Genomic DNA, 20,127 nt, shown 5'->3' with positions numbered 1-20,127 from the left:
TTTTTAAGAAGCCTGAGACAAAGCATGGCCTTAAACCCTGTATTTGTGTACCTTGGAAGAAGAGCGTCTGGAGAATCCCCAAGCCACCACTCTGCCCAAGGTAGCATAAACCAAATCTAAATCACTCCTCACAGATAATTCTTCAACCTACTTTTAACCGGTTTCTCAAAGGCTCAGGAGCCCACAAGTTAATCTTACACTTAACCTTGCATCTAAGAAGGTCCCCTACTGTTTAAACTAAATCTTTCTCTTTTGGCAATTCAAATCAGAAGCTATTTCTGCCATCCACAGTGGGCATGGAGACCATGTGTTATCTCTTCTCTTGCAACAGACATTTGTGTATGCAACTGGCTGTGATCTACCCTCTCCTCTGTAAACATGAGAAAGCAGACACAGTTTCATTGTTTTGTTTCTGTTTGTTTGTTTTCTTCTTTTTAATCCCCCTCTTTCTCTCATCCCAAACCTTCCCTTTGGCCATGTTTTCTAGACTTTGGGCAATGTTTGTTGCTTTCTTTTTGGACTCTCTTCAACTGACTCACATCTCATTGTCCTTCAGCTGCAACCACCACACCACTTCAAATAGAACAATTTCTTCTGCATCCAATTTTCAGTATATTTTTGCAACCAACCCAGTGTGCTATTGGGTTTTCCCCTGCTGACCCACAGTGAATGTCTGTGTTGTTTCAGTTTTGTTTTTTAAGATCAGCTCCGTCTGTGCAAAACTAGCCTTTCATTCTCCATTGTGTATTCCCACAGCTGGCTATTCCCAAATCCCTCCTCTATATTTGCCTTCACTCATATACCTCCTGTTTGTGCCAGCCCAGCTCTCTCTTAACCTTTGAGATCACTCTGAATCCCAAATCCACCTTGCAAAGCCTTCTCACCTTGTCCAGGTGCAAACAATTAGTCTTATCCATGCCCTTAATGAAAAAACATTGACCTGGGACAGAGTTTGCACACCTCAGCTGAAAAACAGTGCTAGGCAAGAGCAAGCTCTTGGTTAATTCCCACTTTCTAAGTGCTGCTTTTCACCCGGTTCAGTCCTTTTGTCAAAATAGTTGCATTCAGGCTAGAGGTCCCTGCCTTATCTAGAGGTTGCCAAAAGCCACACTAAAGCAAAGAACTATCACAACCACAACTGCTCCCTGATTGACAAAAGCTCTTACACTCTGATAATTCTCATAAACAAACCACACCAAGCTGAATTAATGTTGCCTATCACTTACCACCTTGTTATGTTCCAGACACTTGATTATTTGCCCCAGCATTTTTCCTGAAACTGCAAGTAAACTCAAGTAGTTCCTAGACTTTCCTTTTTTTTTTTTTTTTGGAGACTATTGTCTGTACCTTCCCCAGTTTCCAACAAGTGCACACATCCTCCCCATATCCTCTAATGGTTTGCAGGTTAGTTGTCAGTTCTCAAAGAGAGCATCCAGCTCTTTCAAAAACAACTCATTACAAGTGCTCTTTGACTTGTCCCTTTTTCTTTCACTCTGGAATTCTTACCATGCTGTCTCAGATGTTAATTGTGACCAGAGATGCTGTACCACTAAACTTGTGAATGAATATTTAAGGAATGGGGGAAAGGATTAAAAAACAGCACCAAGCAGGGTTTGTTTCCAGGTTTTTCTTTAAATTTTTCCAGTTATCAGAACAGACCCCACACTTATGATACTCTTAAAGCTGTACTTTTCCATCTCATATCACAGTTAGCTGGGAACTAGCCCAAAGCCACTCTCTCCACAGACCCCAGGGAGCATGGGGGCTGCCCAGCTCTTCCAGTAACTTGGGCGAAACAGCTACAAGTCAAAAATAAGCATCCTGCAGCTTCCCTCTTTGTGGCATTCATAGCGCTGTCTGTCAGGCAGGGCTCTATTCCAGACCACAGTGAACATTTCTGCCTCTAACAAACAGGCTGCATGTTCCCTCCTCGAGACCTAGTCCATGACAAATAGTGATATTTCCTTGTAAGTTGACATGAATTTCTTTCAATGTTTTTGAAATCCCACCTGGATTATCCCCCTTGCTTTCTGCACTAAAAGAAGGCCCACAGAGGCGATGGGTTTGCATCTTTTAGATGATTGCTCTTTAACATAGCAGTGACTGCAGTCATCTCAGGGAAATCATGAATTCCTTTCGCTCCCAGATTTTTCTCCAAGACACCCAATCTCAAATACAGGTTAGGAAAAGCTTCAAACTTTCAGCATGCGCAAAACTGGAGGATTTCACCAGCTGGTACCCATCATGCTGGAGTCACTTCAGAGATAACCATGCTTAGGAGAGGTTGCCCATTACCTTCACCAGAAAGACTCCTATAGACTTCAGTAAAATTTGTATTAGTGAGATCCTCCAGCACATTTTCCACAGTTTTCCTTTCCCAGGCCCCTGTACTTGCAAGAGGTCCATAAAAATCTCCCTCTCCCAAGTTTTTCTAAGGCTCCTGACAGTTTCCCAACAAAGCCAAAAGAAAAGTGAAAGGCATCAACAGGAGTAAAAGGAGGTAAAACAGCAGAGCAGCTACTGCTCTCGTGAATCTTCTCAAAACCAGTTTGTTTCAATGCCAAAAGCACTTATACCACATGCTGAACATAGCACTATATCTGTAACATTCTCCCTTTGTGCAAGAGAGAAGCAGATGTTCAAATGCCTTCTGTAGTCTATTGTCTGGAAATGGTATGAGCCCATTTTTCCTTACAGCCCCATCACAGTTCCTTAATAACATGGTGTGTTGAAACAGTATTATTTTCCATCCCCTCCCTTCGCTGTTATTTGGTTGCTCCGTTCCCACGTGACTGCTTCTATCACGCTCTTTTATTGCCATTGATTACCCATTATATCTGCAGTCACTGAGTGTCTCTCCATCTTCACAGAGCAGCTTCTGAGCTGTAATTTCTCAAGGCCCCCAGGACGTACCCAAACATCGGGTTTTGCTTCAGTCATAGGTCCCACTGATCAGCTGCCACTTAACTCGAGGAAAGAGCACAATATCCCACCTATCTACAACCTCTCCGGATACTCTGTGGGGGACAAAGATGTGTGTTCCTCATTGTGGCTCACATCTGCATCCCAGAATAGAAGCTTGCAGAGAGCTTGCAGCTCCTTGTAAAGCCAGTAATAAAAGTTTGTTGGCATTAAAGTCACAGTTACAGATATTACTAGATATCCAGAAATCCATTTTTGTTCTAAAGCTCTTACGTGATCTAAGCTTGGAAGTTTAGAAGAATGGCTATTTCAGCTAAAGGTACCATTTTTTTAATCAGACCAGTTGTACTGACAAAAGCTGTAAGATAGGTTTTGCCAGCATACTGCTGCATGGGAAAAGGAAAACCAGCCATATCGGTGTCTGAAACACTCGTATCGTGTGCATACTCGCATCACACCTGTACTACGAATCAGTGGAGCTGCACTCTGTAGGATGCCCTGTAGCTGTCCAGTACAAAAGGGTACATGATGAAGCCTGTGTGAAGGACAATGCCCTGCTTGAGGATACCTGTATACTCTACTAGCAAAGCACTCCTTTAGTGGATGTAGCTACACCTGTAAATCTGGATTTTGTGCGGGTACAGCAAACCCCAGCAAAGTAAGATGAATTTTCAGACATGTTTTGCCAGTACAACAGGAACACCACGCACAATTTGCAGGATCACATCTCTCCCACCCAAATCACACAGCTACGCCAACAGAAACCTAAACATTTTCAAAAGTGTTAGCTGCAGTCTAGACAAATCCACAGGGTGTCTGGCAGTCTAGAAGCAAGTTGATAGCTAACAGTCGTCTTTTCTTAAGAGAGATTGTAAATCCTGAATTATAGCAAGCCTGTATCCCTTAATGTTATGAGTTCCTATAGATAATTTAGGCTTCTTCTTAAGCACAGCTAAGCATTTTTATTTTCTCATGCATCACACCGATGCTGACAGTAAATCTCTCTAATATCTAGTCTTTCCTCTGTAATAGAAAAACTCATTAATATTCCCCGGCTGCTTTGGGACACTTTCGCATGAATTTATGAATATTCAGTTTCCATCTAGTGCTCAGCTTCTTTGTGTCCAGCCACTGCTCTTTTGAAGAGAGGCTGCCAAAGTCCTCATAATATTTTCATTAGCTTTGAGCCTTCATATTATGTTTAATATCGGTAAATCACAGCTCTGGGGACAGCCTCAATTTCCAAGAGCCGGTGGCAACTGGAGGTGCTCAGCATCTTGCCTGATCAACTTGCAAATACAAACTTTGTCTCTCAGCAAGCGAGGCCATTCACACCACAGAAACTTGCTCAGAGCAGCACTTGTCACCTCAGCACAAGACACCTGCTGTCACCATGCCAGAAGCAGATTTCTTGCAAAGTAGAACACACCTCCCAGTATGAAACTTGCAGGTGTGGGTGACTTTTCAGCTCTGAGGAAAACTGGCCCGGCAGCAGCAGAACAAATCGCAATGGACAACTGCAAGAGAAGATAACCTCAGCTGGTATGAACAGCCATGCACCCCAGATGAAAGAAAGGAAAGCCTTTAGGGACACCTCAACATTCCAGGGCAATCAACACATTGTTCCCCTTCTCAAAACTGGAGAAACCAAGACAGAGCAAGTGCTCAAGCCTTGCTGCAGTAAGACAGGATCTGGGCAGTTAAGCATGCTCCTGACAGCTTACTACTCCTAGCTCTCCTGTCCATCAGGTCAAGCAGCAAAGCAGCACGGGTCTTAGGACTTAGCACTGTGCAAGTCCAGCAAACACCAGGTGCAGGTAACTGTGCCTGGCAAGCTTGCCACAGCTGCCCCAAGGGGTTGGATCATTCCCAGGGGCACTCTCCTTAACTCTGCAGAAGTCCCGCCACCACATACCACGTCACTTACAGGAGTCTTAAGAGCAACAGGACAGGGAGAGAAGTCAGACATGAGTCCCCAAGCAAACACTAAGGCAGGTGAACAGAGGAAACAGCACCACTTTGGAGAGGATCCAAAGCCATGTGTGCATCTCCAGCTGTGAACAATATATTGGTTTCCTTCCAGGAAAGAGTTATTGTCCTCATAAGCCAGGCTTTCATCCAGCCCCGGAGGACACCAACCCTTCAAGTGGTAAGTGCTGCGCACAATTCATTTTCATCCTCCACTTCCTCAGAAAAAAAAGTAATGGGACAAATTTAAAAATGAGTGACCAGCCTGAAAATTGGTTCAAGCTTCTGTAAACCCATGTATCATTTGAGGCACAAGACTTCTTCTAAACTAGTTCCACTAGCGTAATGAACATGACACAGAGGAAAAGTGGGAAAAATTGCTGTCAGCAAGATGAAAACCTGAAGCACCAAGCTGGGATGGGAACTGAAATTTACAGTGATAGACCATTAGATTAATGACAGACAGCTAGGGAGAGCTAGAGACAGGCCTGTCTACTAGAGTTCTCATTTAAATTTCACCCTAAAATAAAAGCATAATGTTACCAACACCACTTCCCACCCTAATTTGCTAATGTACTGGGTCCAGTCAAAGAGCTGTCCCTAAGTATGATGTAGTTCTTACATGCAAGGGATCCCAGCTCTCTGTTGCCAGGGTCCCTGAGCACACATTTGTACTTGTATTGCACAACTCATTGCCAACCAGCACATGAGTTCACCACATGGAAGGAATGGCAAGATGAGCGGCAACGGGAGAAACAAGGCCATGACTTAAATGGTCCATTGTGATCCTCCTCCAGGGGAAAGGACTGCGCCAGAGACAACATCAAAATTCCTGCAACATTTTCCACAGTCGATCTCTTCCTACCATCAAAGGGCATTACAGCGCAACCAGAATATCAGGACTTATATAGTTTCCATAAAAACAGCCCAGCCCTCCAAACACCAACAAGTGAGAAATGACAGTGTTCCCAAGCCTGTGCATTCAGCTTTGGCCTGCAGCTATGCAGGCTGCTGAGCAAGACCAGCCCTTCCACTTGCTGGCCCTTGATGCCACCTGACATCAAGCTGGGACCTTCCTTGCAAAGGAGTTTTGACCTTGCCAGAACAGCCGTGGCACAGGGGAGCCAGCCCTCCCATGCCGTAGTGCCACAGCGCTTCATGCCAGCTGATCACCTTGGGCATTTCTGTGGGAGGAGGGCACTAGACCACTTCCAGAGACACTTACCCACTTAGAGGTCTGGTTTTTCTAATCTCGAAGAACTGTGTTCCTGTGTGATTGTATCTGAAATTTGTCTGGTGAAGGAAAGTAACATGAACAGTCAAATGACAAAATAACAATGCTTAAAAGGTGAATTTCAGTTCCGATTTCCTGTTTAAACACAAAACAAGTAGTAGAAACACTGACTCTCAGAGGTGAAGCCCTGGCATATGAAATAAAACAATGTTTTTTCACTTGTCTTTTTATATGACATTAATCGGCATTAAGTGGAGACTCAAGGAAAGAGGCTGGTTGTCTAAAACAACACTTCAACTTTGCATTTGAGGGTTCTTAATTCTCTTTTCCTCCAGGTCCCAATCACTATTAGGTTATGAGTTTGAAAAAAAAGTCTCCCATTTGGGCAAGCGAAAGCTTTTATAGTCCACTCAAACCAACATTATTCATGGTTTGAAATAAGTTATTTCCTTTGTAAATTTTTAACTCAGAAATAGCTCACATATGACCTGTACACCAAAAGCTCAGCAGGTGCATCCATCTACATCAAGGGAGTATAAATCATTCTCTAAAAAATGCAATGCACTTGAAATGGAAATAACCAGCTAAGTGCAACTCAAGAACATTAGTTAACTCTATAAGCATAGGAGAAAAGTTCATCAGCAAGGATGCCAGCAGACAAGTTACCCATCGACCAAACCTCAGCGGCAATGGCCTAGGAGTGCAAGTGACCATGCAGCAGCAGCATCACTAAAAGTGGCCTCTTCCCTGCTCCTTGAGTGCAGCTGTTCAAGCAGTAATGCAGAATATCAGACCAGGAAACCGATCTGTCCAGTAAAAACAAACAAAAAAATCCCAACAACAAAAAATATATCACACCACCCGCTTACTTTTGCTAGGTTGTTTTTCCAGCTGAATCTGTTCCCCCAGCCACAAGAACATTCACACCAGCAAAATTGTGGTGGTGATACCAGGGCAGAAACAGGTGACCCCATGGAGGCAAAGGGTACCTTGCGAGACACAAATAGCACAGCTGCTGGCTGTATAACCACAGTCTAAATAAAAACTCCAGCTCGCACCAGGATGCTCTGAATTGACTTCAATTAGAGTTCAGAGTTCTCCAGAAACGAAGCTTAGTTTCCCTCCTGCCTTCAAAACCTAACTCCTGAGGCCCTTTCAGAGTGCTCTCAACAAAGCATACAGCCTCTCAGAGGAAGCCCAGATCCTGTTCCCCACCACACTTTGAAGCTTTTCTGAACACAGACCCAAACCCTGCGCCTCAGGCCTGCTCCTGCTACACAGCAGTGCGCAGGATTTCAAGAACTCTGGAGGTGGAAGGGGGAAATAATATGATTTTTGGAGCTTCGCATGACACAGCCTCCTCTCCAACACAAACCCACTGAGGAGCGAGCCTCTCGTGCTAGCCAAGTGGCCGACACACGGCAGAGAAACGTGCCATCCTCCTGCAGAGCAGGCTGGCCCCAGCTTCCCACCCCACAGCAGCTGCTGCTCAAAACCCCGCTGCCGCCTTGATCCCAGGCCCTGCTCCCCAGCAGGCTAACCGCGCCTGCTATTTTTGGATGCTATTCCAGCTGCCACCCATATCCTTTCTTAATCCTTACCAGGCCTTTGCATTCATTCCTCAACCCTGCTGCTTCCCTGCGCACACACAAAAAGGGTGATTTTAGAAAAAAGGAAAACAGAGAGAAGAGCAGCATCTGGGCCAGCAACTGTCTCCTCTGACATCTGTCAGCAATGGAAATGGTCAGGTATTACACATGGGGAAGGGATGGGGAGGCTGGATAGATGTGTACATCTCTGACAAACCCCCAAGCAAGGTGGGACATCTGGAAGGGGGGATTCCTTTGGTCAGTGTCTGTGCCACAGGCAAGTCTGCCCACCTCAGGGTCAGGACAACTGCTTGTGCCCCTCACCTTAATGACAAGTACTCCCGTAAGCTGAGCATGTAGGTAGTCCTCAGGGAGCCCACAGGGGCTGCCAGAGCAGAGGGAGAAAGGGTTTGCCACAACACTGGCTCTCCCTGAGTCACTTCAGGATGAGATGCCTCATTATGTCTCCAGGCATCATGATCTGATCACAATATCCTCATAAAACAACCTCAAAATAAGCAATTCTACTCCCACCAACATCACTTTGGTTAAATTCTTCAGTATCATTTAACGTTAATTACACCTCTCAGAGGATTGCTGTGACAAGCTCAGTGCTGCAGATTCTATCACAAGTCCTCAGAGGCATCCTTTCACCCCCGAATGATCCCAAGCCCTTGCGACCAGCTAGTGCTTCAGTAAACCCCCAGTTAACTCATGCTGGCCACAAGCCAGCCTTCTCTCTGGAGACCACATGCTGGAGAAGGATACTGCAGCATCTTCATGTAGGTCTGTATTGCCTGGAGCCATTCCGGGATCGACATGGAGAGCTTGTAGTTTGGCACTGGCGGCACTGAGGGCTGGACACACAAAAAAGATAAAGAGGTTAGACAGTTACCGCTCCCCGCAGAGTGGATAAGTGATTTACTTCGGCAGCAGCATGCGCTTTGCGCAACACAAAGCGGCAGCACAGATGGCTCAAACCCCATGTGAACTCTAGCACTGGGCAAAGTCATCCCACCCAAAACAGGGGCTGCCCAAGCACCGGAGCTAGCCCATCCCTGCCAGTGCTGGGAGGCCGGGGCAGGCCCCCGCCATGGCAGGCTGCTCGTCCCAGCCACCGCCATCCCCCAAACACTGCCCTGTGTGAGCAGGCAGTCCAGTGCAGAAGGCCAATGCTCCCCATTTTTCCCCTCTAGCACAGGGTAGTTTGGACAAGGAGAGTCCCAGCACTGGCTCTACTGTCCTCCCTCCCTCAAAAAGCCATTTCAAGTCTAATTTTTGGTTTCCTCTACCATGAGAGAGATAAAAGGAGACAAGGATCCCAGGCTGTGTAATTTCCCATCTGCTGCATACCAGCAACACACTTGCTGGGTAAGGAGCAAGTGATACCTGGAACACCACCTGGGACCCAGATATTTAATGATATTAAGAAACTTAAAGATATAGACTGGCACCGTAATGGGATTTTTCCAAAATCTCATAAGACATCTGCTTGTGCCTAAGCACTTTAAGAAGCTGGGCCCTCAACCATATTTAATCCCCACAGCTACATGGCTCTTGAACTTGTAACCACGCAGGAAAGGGGCAGAGCCTTGTCCCAGGTCCCCTTATTTTAGGGGTGAGACTGCAAAATACCGGGTGGTAAGCATGTGTTAAAACAGGCAGCGTGACCGAAAAAGTTAGTACAGTTCTCACAAACATAATCGAGGAAACAGTTTATTTAAATAGTAATGCAGACCCCAGTTGAGGAACCAGCAGCCACGATGAAAGGCGCAGAGGAAAGCGTGCAGCACCTGTGGGCCCATGACATTGTTAGAATAGTTTGAAGATCATAAAGTGAAAAATGACTGCTCTAAAGACACTTCAAGTCAGCAACTACAGATAAGAAAAGCAAGTTGAGGTGGTAAGGGCCATCTCTGCCCCACTGACTTCCCTCTTCAGTTCCCATCTCCACTATGACGGAGAGATCGCATGTTTGCTTTCAGAGAGCAAGCACCACGTGTAGCTAGTTACTACAGTCAAAAAGTAAATACGCCTCGGAGAAGGGGAAAAAACCCAAAGTAGAGACTCCTACGTTACTGGCACACAGAAACGTATTTTAAGTGGCAAGGAGACAGATGGCCAGGCCTCCAGCACGCTGCCGCCATCCCCCGCACCACACAGGAGACAACTGCATGCAGATGGGTTGTCTCTCTGAACAAGCGAGAGTTACGAGCAAAGTTCATTAACGCTTCTTAACCACAATTTCCACACCTAGCCTCTTCATTAGAGGCAATTTTTCGGTTTCACAAGTTCCTTCTGCCCCCAGCCCCTTTGGTCTATAGGAGTTATTCACCCATCCCTCCTGGACTCAATGCAAGACGGGGCTGAAGTATCAGGAGCAGCAAGCAGCTGAAAGAGGGAATTAAGGCAGGCCGGTCAAACCCTTCCAGATGCAGTAATTCCTGCTCTGATATAAACACTAGGAAAAAACTCTAGGTGCCTGCACAGCACATACACAACACGCCACGCCAAGGCAATGGCAGTCCCAGCCAGCAAGAGGCCTGGCTGCTGCAGAGCAGCTGGGGGGACAGCACCCCTTTCCCAGCCCTCCATAAAATGGAGGCCACTGCCCTCGCCCAGCATCCCATAGGGATGCAACAGTGTGAGGGATGCAGCCCTTGCTGTAACCCACAGTGGTCACCCTCGTCATGGGGGCCAGGTTTGGACCTCCAGGCAAGGTGCTTCACCATGGCCAAGGTGGAGGATGATCATGTCAGCCATCGGGAAACACTCCAGGGTTTTCCCAATGGCTGACCCGTATCCCAAAACCTGTCTTTTAAAGTCACCTCAGCAAGCCTGCCAAGCCAGGAGGCCCAAGCCCCTCAAGATGTCAGGCAACAAGGTAGAAGCAGCCATCGGTCTTCCCCAGGCAGGAGAGTGCCCTGCTCTCCTCTGCCCAGCGCTGGGTGGGCAGCACACCGCACCACACCACCAGGCACCTCCAAACAAAACCCCTTTTCTGCCCAAAAATTCCTGCCCTGGCTAGAGGAGAGCCGGTCTTGGGCACCCAGCCAGCACGGAGCAGAAGGCAGGGAGGCACAATATCACACGCGGAGTGAAGTGCCATGTTGTTGCGGTCGGGGCTGCAGCCCTCCAGCTACCGCTGCACGTCCCAGCGCAGCAGCCAGCAAGGGTTTGTAGCAGGACGCCAGAGCCTCTGAGAGGAAATGCAGACACAGCACTACAGACCAGGAATTTATAAAGTGAGCGAAATTCAGAGAGCAGGCAGATGAAAGGGCCTTGACCCAGTATGAGTATTTCCAAGCAGCTGCAGCTCCAGAAACTGTATTTCCAGAGCTGCTGCAGTGCAAGACCTTGTGGCAGAGCTGGAGACCGTCATCCTGTGGCTGGAAATGCTGTAGTTTCAATTAACCTCAGACATCCTGTATGAAACTCATCTTGCCTGACCCCACTGTGTCTCATTTAATGGCCAGAAAGCTATTTTCTGCTAGCTCACCCTACACTGTTACTTAGGGTGGATAAAGATGGCAGGCTAAAGCCCTCAAAGCTGGTGAGAGGTTTAATTCATTGAGATCTGCAAGTATCTCCAAGATTACAGGCCACATAAAGGACTGCACAGCCCTTCCAAACCGGGAGCCTGCACCCTTCTCAGAGCTCAAGACAAAAGTCAGAGGTGGGGAGTGCAACGAAGGGATCCCCTCAGGTTCCAAAATTGCCTCCCTTGCAGACAAGCCAGCTTTTTGTGAGGCCTCTTTCTCTCAGGAGAGATTCACCCCTGCAGTTTGCATTTGTTCCAGTAAGGACAGCCTTGCTGATACAGTAAGAAGCTACTTACCGCCCTGTGCATATGATCACTGAGGCTAATACCAAGATGATTAGAGCAATCAAGTAGAGCTTCTTGGGAAGGGGATGAAAACTCTCTCCCATCGCTAGGGATTAAGAACAGATCAGATGCAAAAATGGAGCAGTTGCACACACTACTTGCTCAGCCTCTACCAACTACTAATACAAGTGGATTACAAGCCATACTCTCACAGGCACAAGTTTCTCTCATAGCTCCAGATCAGCACTACCTGGCCTTTTGCAGGGTGCTACATACCCAGAAGCACAAGCCAATTAAAGCAGCTGTACCATTACTTAAGGAACAACCCTCACCTCACATTCCTACTCTGACCCAGAAATTACCATCACAATTTTAGCAACCCACCACCATTTTGTAGCAACCAAACCTGCTTCTACCCTTCATTTACTCACCTGAGCTCTGTTGGCATTAAAAAGGACCAGGTGGCTCCCAAACTGTGCTCTGATCCCAGAGGTCCCAAGCTTAGCCAGCAAGAGCTAATTAATCCCAGGGGACACCAGGCCCTTCTGCCCTTGGAGAAGTTAATCACTGCAACAGGGAGTTTGCTGGTGGACAGTGCCAGAGGAACTCAGTACAACTCTTTCACAGCACCCTCCACCGATCAGGAACCAGTAGCTAACAGTGAATGGTTTACCCAAGGAGATTTCAAAACATTTTTCCTCCTATCCAGCTTCAGTACATGCAATGAAGAGTCAACCTTGTGCTTCAACACTGAAGAAGAAACCATGGTTGATGTTCTCCAGAGCACTCTGGCGGGCAGCATGCCGGTGTGTTGGAGCCACTGGCATGTCTCTCACCAGATGCTTCAGCAGCAGCTATGGGTATCATGAGCAAAATCACATGCTTTAGAGCTGGGAGAAGGAAATCAAGTCCAGCATGAGTTTTGCCATCCCGTAATACCAAGCAGATCTGCAGGCTGTTTAGGCTGGTGTAAACTGGTCATGCTGCTGAAATGAGAAGTTCTGCCCTCTCCCTGCCCCTTCATTTCTACCTCAAGCACTTGTGCAAGTATGAGATGAGCTACACTAGGGAACCACAAACAGACCGAGCAAAATCAGATTATTCTTTAGCTGAACCTGTTCCCCTTTCCAAACAAAGGCTGGTGCCAGCATGAGGGAAGCAGAGGAACGGAGAGAACAGAGATTGCCCCTTTTGCACTTATGCTGAACTAAACATTGCAGAAGAGAGATGAGAGGCCTTTTCCGCTGGTGTCTTATTTAACGAGCACCTTCATAAGACAACCCTACTCAATATATTTTCAAATTCTCTGTGCACAGATTTTTTCCTTGCTACTCCACGTAAAGAACAAGCATACGTATCACTGACAGCCTGGACCATGACAACACCAGCCCAACCAGCATGCAGAATCAACACCAACTTCAGTGGCCAGCTCAGATTTATGCTGCTTGGCGGGAGGAGCGAGTCAAGCTCAAAGTCTGCCAAAGCTTACAGCCTTAAAGACATTGTGATCAGTAATGCAGCGTGGTGCTGAGAAGCCTTGGAACATCAGCAGACAACAACATTTTGTTTGCTGGCTAGAGGAAAAAGAAAAGACTTGGGTCAGGCAGAACTGTTTGGAGCTTGTACCAAGGAATGTACATGACGAAAGCGTTTGGAATCTTTCCATGTACATGAAATGAAATGTCTGAGTTTTAAATCCCTTATTAGATTTCAGGAGCAAAGCTGTGTTTTCGGAAATGCCTGCCTTCCAAAGAGCTGAGCAAAATGTGCTTTAAATTGCACAAAGCGCGTCACTTAGTCCCTGAAGATTTCTTTTAATTCTCGTTTTCCCGCTTTTTCCTCCCCCCCCCCAAAAAAAAAAAAAAAAATGTTCTTCCCACGTTTCCCAAGACACCAACTCCAGCTCCTAAGCATCCCGCGGCACACACCCCCGTACCCCATTTCGTGCGCTTTAGAGCTCCCGCTTTCCCCCTGCTGCCCCTCGCAGCGGGCTGGGGCCGAGAGCATCCTCAGCGCTGAGGCGCGACACCTTCCTGCCCAGCCCTTGTGTCCCCGACACCCACAAAACTCGGCAGCCGCAGGACGTCTGGCTTGCGGCTTTACGGGAGCCCCTCTCTTTTTAAGGGGGGCTGGCGGGAACGGGGGCTTCTCCTTACCCGGGCCAGGCGGACGGCGCTCCGGATGGCCGCGGCCACGGCGCCGCCGTCGGGGTGCACCCGCTCCACGTGCCCCCACATCCGCTCCCAGGTCTGCCCGTCCATGGGGAAGCCGCTCTTGTTCACCAGGAACAGCGCCCCGCCGTCCCGCTGCTCCTCCTCCTCCGAGCCGCCGCCGCTGCCGCCGCTGCCGCCGCCCGCCGCCGCCCGCGGCTGGGCGCTCCGCGACCGGCCGCCCGCCTTGCCGACCGCCGCACGGCGGGTGCTCCCGGGGCCGCCGCCGCCCGCCGCCGCGCCCGTCATGGCCCCGCGGCCATGCCCGAGCCCGGGGACGCCGCGGGGACCGCTGCCGGGAGGTGCCGCGCGGTCTCGCTGCCGCCCGGGCCCTCTCTATATATTTATATAAAATGTGTGTGTACTACGTGCACGCGAAGGATGCAGAGCGCGGGGCCAGCCCCTCCCTAGCGGCGGGCGCCCGCTCGTCCCGGGCGCCCCAGCCCGGCCCCGGCCCCGCTCGGGGCGCGCCCCGCGCCGCGCTCCATGCCGCCGCGTTACCACGCTACCGGCCGCCCGCCCGCCCTCGGCGCGTTCCTATTGGTGGCCGCAACAAAGAGGGGCGGGGTTCGGGGCGCGGGACGAGCCGTGACTGGCGGAGGCGCAGACGGGAGGCGCCCCCTGCCGGGCGGCCCGACACACCGGAGCCAGGCGGCGCGGGGTGAGCCTTTTTCTCCGGGAGTTGTCGGGCGTGGGGCTGCGGCTCCCGTGCCGTGCCGTGCCGTGCCGTGCCGTGCCGTGCCGTGCCGTGCCGTGCCGTGCCCCGCCCCGCCGCGTACAGGGCCCTTGAAAATCAAACTCTTCATTGGGGAGAGCTGGGCTGCTCCGTTCTTCCTAACGGAGCTGGAAAATTCATTGTTAACCATCGAGTGCTAAAGTCATAGGCAGCGAGATCCCAGCCTGAACACAAAGGCATCAGGGCTTTTCTGTCCGGTGGGCAAAGGTGTGTTCCAGAGCTGGGGGAGTCCCACCCTTGGCCACGGAGGGCTTAAGGGCTGGTGCTCCCCTCCCAGGGGAATAGTTCCTGCTCAAGCAGTGGAAGCACTGCGTGCCCAGCTCTCAAGTAGTAGAGAGGGGAGACACTGTGGCCTTTCTCTGAGTGTTTTGCAGCCACACAGACTGGCACAGGGCTGGGTGAGTGGTCCATGACTCGGGATGTCTCACACTGCAGCACAAACAGCAGCCATGTCCTGCTGCGATGCCCTGCAGCGGTCAGAGGTACCTGCCTCATGGGTCTGCACACACTGCAACGTTGGCGTCTGGTCCTCTGCCCATGCCTGGTGTGACTGAGCTGTGGATGAGAGCAGCGGGGAAGCCATCTCCCCCCCGGGGCTTTGACCAGCCGTGTCAGTGGCCTTGCAGCACCTCAGAGGCAGACGACTCCCTGGCTGCTGCTGCCATCTCCACCACTCAGCTCAGTTCCCTGGTGCTTATTTCCATGCTTGGAAATGGTTTTTTAGCTCTTTATATGAAGCGCGACAGCGCCAATCTAATGCAACTCCTAGTAGAGGTGACTCCTCATCAGAAAGAAATAACGGTCTGAAAACGGTGTTCGCATCCCCTGCCCATGCACTCGGATACTGCCGCCACTCTGATCTCTCCTGCTCCCAGCCAGGCTGGGCGCATACCTGTGCATCTCCTCAGCAGCTGCAAGTACTGACTTTCATCTCTCGCCATAAATAAATCTTTCTAGTGCCTTAATCAGCTTCCTGAAGGCTCTGGGGAACCATGGGTGTATGTTGAGTCTCTAATCGCTCTCTACAGGAGTTGACATCTCTGCGAGTCCTACCAGTAATCTTGCCTGTTGCACCCTGGCTGCATGGTGTGCCTGAATCTCATCAGGAGGTTTAACGTAAAGGAGGCCCGAGAAAGGCTGTTCCATCAGCTAAAACAAACCAAGAGCTTCAGCTTACACAGCTTGCCCAGTGTCAGCTTTCAGCCCAGGAGACTTTGGTCTAGGGAGCCCCCCAAGCTGCACATGGCGGGTCTGCGTAAATGGTGCCACAATCTGGGGGAGAGAAGGAAAGGGGTCAGAGTGGGTTAAGAGCTGCTGTGAAGACTCAACCCTCTCTGCTATGCCCTGTGTTTCCCTAATGACCAGGCAAACACTGTAACTGGAGAGCAAATGAGCCCCCATGACTGCCAGAGGTGATCTGCACTACCCCGCTGGGTTTTGGAGCAGGATCCCAGGGGAAGCGCAGTCCCTCTCCCCTTCTGGAGCACAGATGAGGTTGCACATCAGCAAGATGTGAGAGCACCAAGGTGAGCTCCAGATGGGAGCTGATGAAGCACAGAGACCCGGAGAGGCTGCAGATGGCTGCAGCCATGGAGGAGAGGGCTCTTGGGGAGCAGAGGGAGGCTCAGGCAAGGCAGCACAAGGAAAGAGAGGCTGAGAAAGTCTGCAAGTTTGCTGGAGCAGGGCCAGGGGAAAGCTTGAAAATCATTCTGACCTGGATCTTAGGCCTAATAGGACCGTGCAGGTGGTGACAGGCACGTGTGAGCAGCCCAGGGGCACACTGCGTGTGATGTAGCCTGGAGCGCTGGGATTGCGCAGCAGAAAGTCATCACCAAGGATGCTGATACACAGACTGGCAGTCACGTATGTCCCAGAGCCTTGTTCACTGTTGGAACAGGCAGCTGTGGTGAGGCTGCCACAGCCTCGCTCAGCGCTGCTTCACTGCCCACAGCAGGCAGGAGCCCTCAGATCATGCTGTCCTACACCCACCCACGTCTTAGACACCCAAAAGGGTGAAGCCCAGAGTGATGCTACATTCTTTGCGGCTCAAAGCCTTCTGCATTCACCATGCCAGGTGTGCTCCGTGCCAGAGGGAAGGACTCACTCTGGCCAGACAAGTAAGAGGCCCATGTGGCAAGGCTGGGACATCACAACCCTCTCCATAGCAGCCCTTTGCATCACCCAGACCCCTTCTGATCAGGATTGAAAGAAAAAAAATCTTACCAGCTCCTCCTTGATGCTCAGGGTGAAGAGGGACAAGTTCAACTCCCAGAGGCCAGCCAGCGTGTCCAAGGCCAGCTGTGGCTGGGCAGAAGTTAGCTGAGGTCCTGCAGCTAACAGCAACTTTGAAACAACAGCCTAAGGGGCTAAAAGCAGAGTCCCCAAGTCCCTACAGCTAAGGGAAAGCCTTAATTACCCTCTTACCAGCTACAAATTAGGAGTAAAAACAGCAGAATGCTGCCTTGGTTCAGCCCAACCGCCCCCCCGGTGTTAGTTATGAACAGACATCCAAGATGAGTAAGAGCAGGGTGGGATATAGAGCGTGTTCCCCCGCACCCCCTCAGCATCCAGTGGCTTTCACCTTGTGGGACCACCTAATTTTGATGTAACTTTCAGCAGAGATGCCTTGTTCCCCGCTCTGTCCGCAGCGTTTCCCCTCGCACCCAGAGCATCAGAGCCTTTCGAGTTTGAAATCCACTCACTTTGCATGGAGGTGGCTTTCTAAAAAGCCAGCTCAGAATAACACCTCAAACCTACAGGCTTATTCCTAATCCAGAGCTTGTTGCTACCACAGCTGCTTTCTGGGTCAAAGGAACTGATTTGTTCATAAAATCATATGAGAGGGTTTTAACCTTCATTATTTCCAATTGTAGACTAACTTAAATGCAGTATTCAAAAGACCCTGCAGTGCAATTACACAGCCAACTGTGGGAAAATCAATGGCTCTTAATTGTACCATGTCAGCAAGGTGATACAGCATTGGCACTTTTTTTCCAAGAAGATTTATTCTCCACCGGTGTCACCTCTGCACCCCCCGCAAGGAGTCCCACTAGCCCCTTCCTCAGCAAGAACCTTACTGTGCACAGCAAGGAATTCAGCTCTGCCACATAGCAAACACCCACTGCCCTATGATGTTCCACATGTACAGAGGTGGTTTATTTATTTGGGATTATTTGGAAAAATACTTCCTCTATTACCCATTGTTCCGAGGTAGCCCTTCTTGCTTGCTCGGTACAAGTGCCAGGAGTGAGCAGGACAAGGTTTTCCTGCCCCACAGCTCCAACTCGACCCTGTCTCAGGGCAGGGACCTGCTGGCTTTGCTGGTGGATGCACCACCGGTGTGATGAGTGCCTCTAAGGTCTCACGCACTCTTGCCTTCATCAAATAGCTGCAAATCGGTGGCAGTGTGATAGATCTGGACCTTTGCTGTTATACAGGTTGGCAAAAGTGGACGCTAAGTGCTCCACACTCCGTGAAGGTTCCTATACCGGCACTGTGAGTATGAGAGGCAGGTTGGTTACTGGTGGAGCAGGAATTATGTCCAGTACCCCCAGCTTGGCAGCAGCCAGTGCAAAAGCCTGAAGCCTGGGTACCTTCCAAGTATCCCCGGCTTGGGTGCACTCTTCTGCTAAAGCTGGGACGAGTGATCTTCATGGCCTTTTCTGAATTTAGGAACCACTGTATGCCCAGAAAAGCAGGAGCAGCAGCAGTCTGAAATGGTTAATCCTACAAAAGTGCTTCGGCTTTGCAGAAGGGAAGGTGCAAAAGACAGGTGGAAACACTTTGCCTGCCATAAGTGAATTGCATTATTGCTATGCAAACAGCCCATTTCCTGAAAAGACCACAGTGACCTTGTTTGATCCTTGAAAAGCAAAATAAAACTTGTTCGTTTAGGGCTTTTTCTCAAATTGGAAGCTATGCCGGATTGGATTGAGTAAGTAATGAAATGCAAGGTTAAACTGTGATAAGGCTGTAACCATAGCGATATGATAATGGCTGTTGATGCAAGTTTGCATGAGTGATTTGCGTAACCACTAAGAATGGTAACTTTATGTATTCATCAATGCGATCATTGGGAAAATAAATATGTAAAGTAGACAGGAAAAAAAAAAAAAGGCAAGCTATAAAAGAAATGCTTGAGGGTGTGCTTCTTTGGAGCTTTCCCCAGGGTAGCCCTTTCTGGAAATTTAACACACTGTTTATTTTGCAATGGTCTAGAAGAAAGAACATTCATCAGCTGCTCTGGCTTTAGCAATGAAGAACATCAGCAATATCTTTTGATTTCTGCCTGAGCAAGGAAGAGGACCTCCTGCAGTAATTCCACTGCAGCAAATCATTACAGTGTTTATTTTAGATGGGTTTAGCTGGGGTCCAGTTGATCTCAGGCTAATCCAACAGGCAAAATTTCCAGCAAAAAAAAAATTGAAGTGGCAGGAAAAGCCTATAAATTAGGCCTCCCCAAAACTGCTTCACAATTTTTCTCTTTCCATCCCTCATTGCAGGTCAGCGTGTCCTACTCAGCCAGAGCTTTTGCTGACAATGAAACAGCCCTTTCTCTTCCATACTTATTATAGTCCCCTCACTCTGATCTGCAGCTAATAGCACCAGATACAGATGAAATTGTTGTTTCTCACTGGTACAGCATCAGCACCCCTATTAGCCTGCCTTACTCTTTTCTGTCTTGTTCCAAGGTTTCAGTCCCAAATACTGCTGTAGCTTGGGAAGATATTTACGTCAATACAGTTTGTTGTAAAGGTCTTACTTACCATCATATCATGTGATTTGGTCTCTACAGCAAGCTCTGCTTATAAAAAGGAAACTCTAATGTAACATTCCATAAATCTTGGCAATCTTTTTTTCGGACTAATTACTTCCTCTTTAACCTTTAGTTAGAGGTAAACTACCCAGCACAGTAATTTCTCTTCAGGGCAACTGCATAATAAAAGTATGGTTAGTAAAGAAAGCCAGGGGCTGAAAAAAAAATCCACTACTCAAAACCAAGATCTATTTTCAGCATTTGTTGGCACCTTCTGCCCTTGTCACAGGGGAGCTGCTGGTGGTGGTACCAAAGGTGAGAGGCAGAACTTAAACTCCCCTGCCCAGTGGGCACCTGAGCCATCCCCACCTGCACGGAGAGGAGTGTGCTGCAATCAAACCCCTGCCTGCTTCACACTAGGAGCACAATTGCTGGTGCTGTTTAGAAATCAATTCAGCAGCACAGTTCTGTTATGGGATACCCTGTGCCTTCTGGGTGTAACATGATGCTGGTTAGGAAATGTTCTGAACTAATATCGTCCTTATGTATTCAAGTCTTTCCAGGCAGTACTTGGAAGTGGACAAAAAAAGTTATTAACTTTAGCAACAGAATACGTCACAAGCCCAGAAACCACAAGCCCTTGAATTTGGGTGCGGTGTGAAACCTGCAAACGGAAAAACACATGACGCATTGTTCTCAGTGTCACGGTGTGAGAAGATATTACCGCAACACTGATGATTTCATTGAGCAGTTTTTGATCTGAAGCATCATTTCAAGCGTCCCTGGAAGGCAGCGTTCTGCAGATTAAGATTCTCTCTCTGTAGGGAATGATTGAACAGCAGTCAAAACACTGCAGGAGCCCCTCAAGGTGAGAGTAAAGTTCAAA

The 20,127-nt window shown here is 49.0% G+C and overlaps 1 protein-coding gene across 1 annotated transcript in view; it reads right to left on the bottom strand.

Annotated features, from left to right (window-relative positions):
* VASH2 (vasohibin 2) overlaps positions 1-14,195 on the bottom strand; it is a 37,968-nt gene extending 23,773 nt beyond the window's left edge. Inside the window, exons 1-3 of the mRNA XM_065631225.1 lie at positions 13,696-14,195; positions 8,482-8,570; positions 6,116-6,172 (exon numbers count right to left, since the gene is read on the bottom strand). Of these exons, the coding sequence (XP_065487297.1) occupies positions 6,116-6,172; positions 8,482-8,570; positions 13,696-13,998 (449 nt within the window). The 5' untranslated portion in view covers positions 13,999-14,195. The remainder of the gene's footprint in view (positions 1-6,115; positions 6,173-8,481; positions 8,571-13,695) is intronic.
* Positions 14,196-20,127: the final 5,932 nt, after the last annotated feature.

The sequence above is a fragment of the Caloenas nicobarica genome, chromosome 3 (assembly GCF_036013445.1).
Source record: "Caloenas nicobarica isolate bCalNic1 chromosome 3, bCalNic1.hap1, whole genome shotgun sequence".
Classification (NCBI taxonomy): Eukaryota; Metazoa; Chordata; class Aves; order Columbiformes; family Columbidae; genus Caloenas; species Caloenas nicobarica.
Note: the sequence above shows the minus strand (reverse complement) of the source record. Positions and strands in the feature narration are given on the sequence as shown.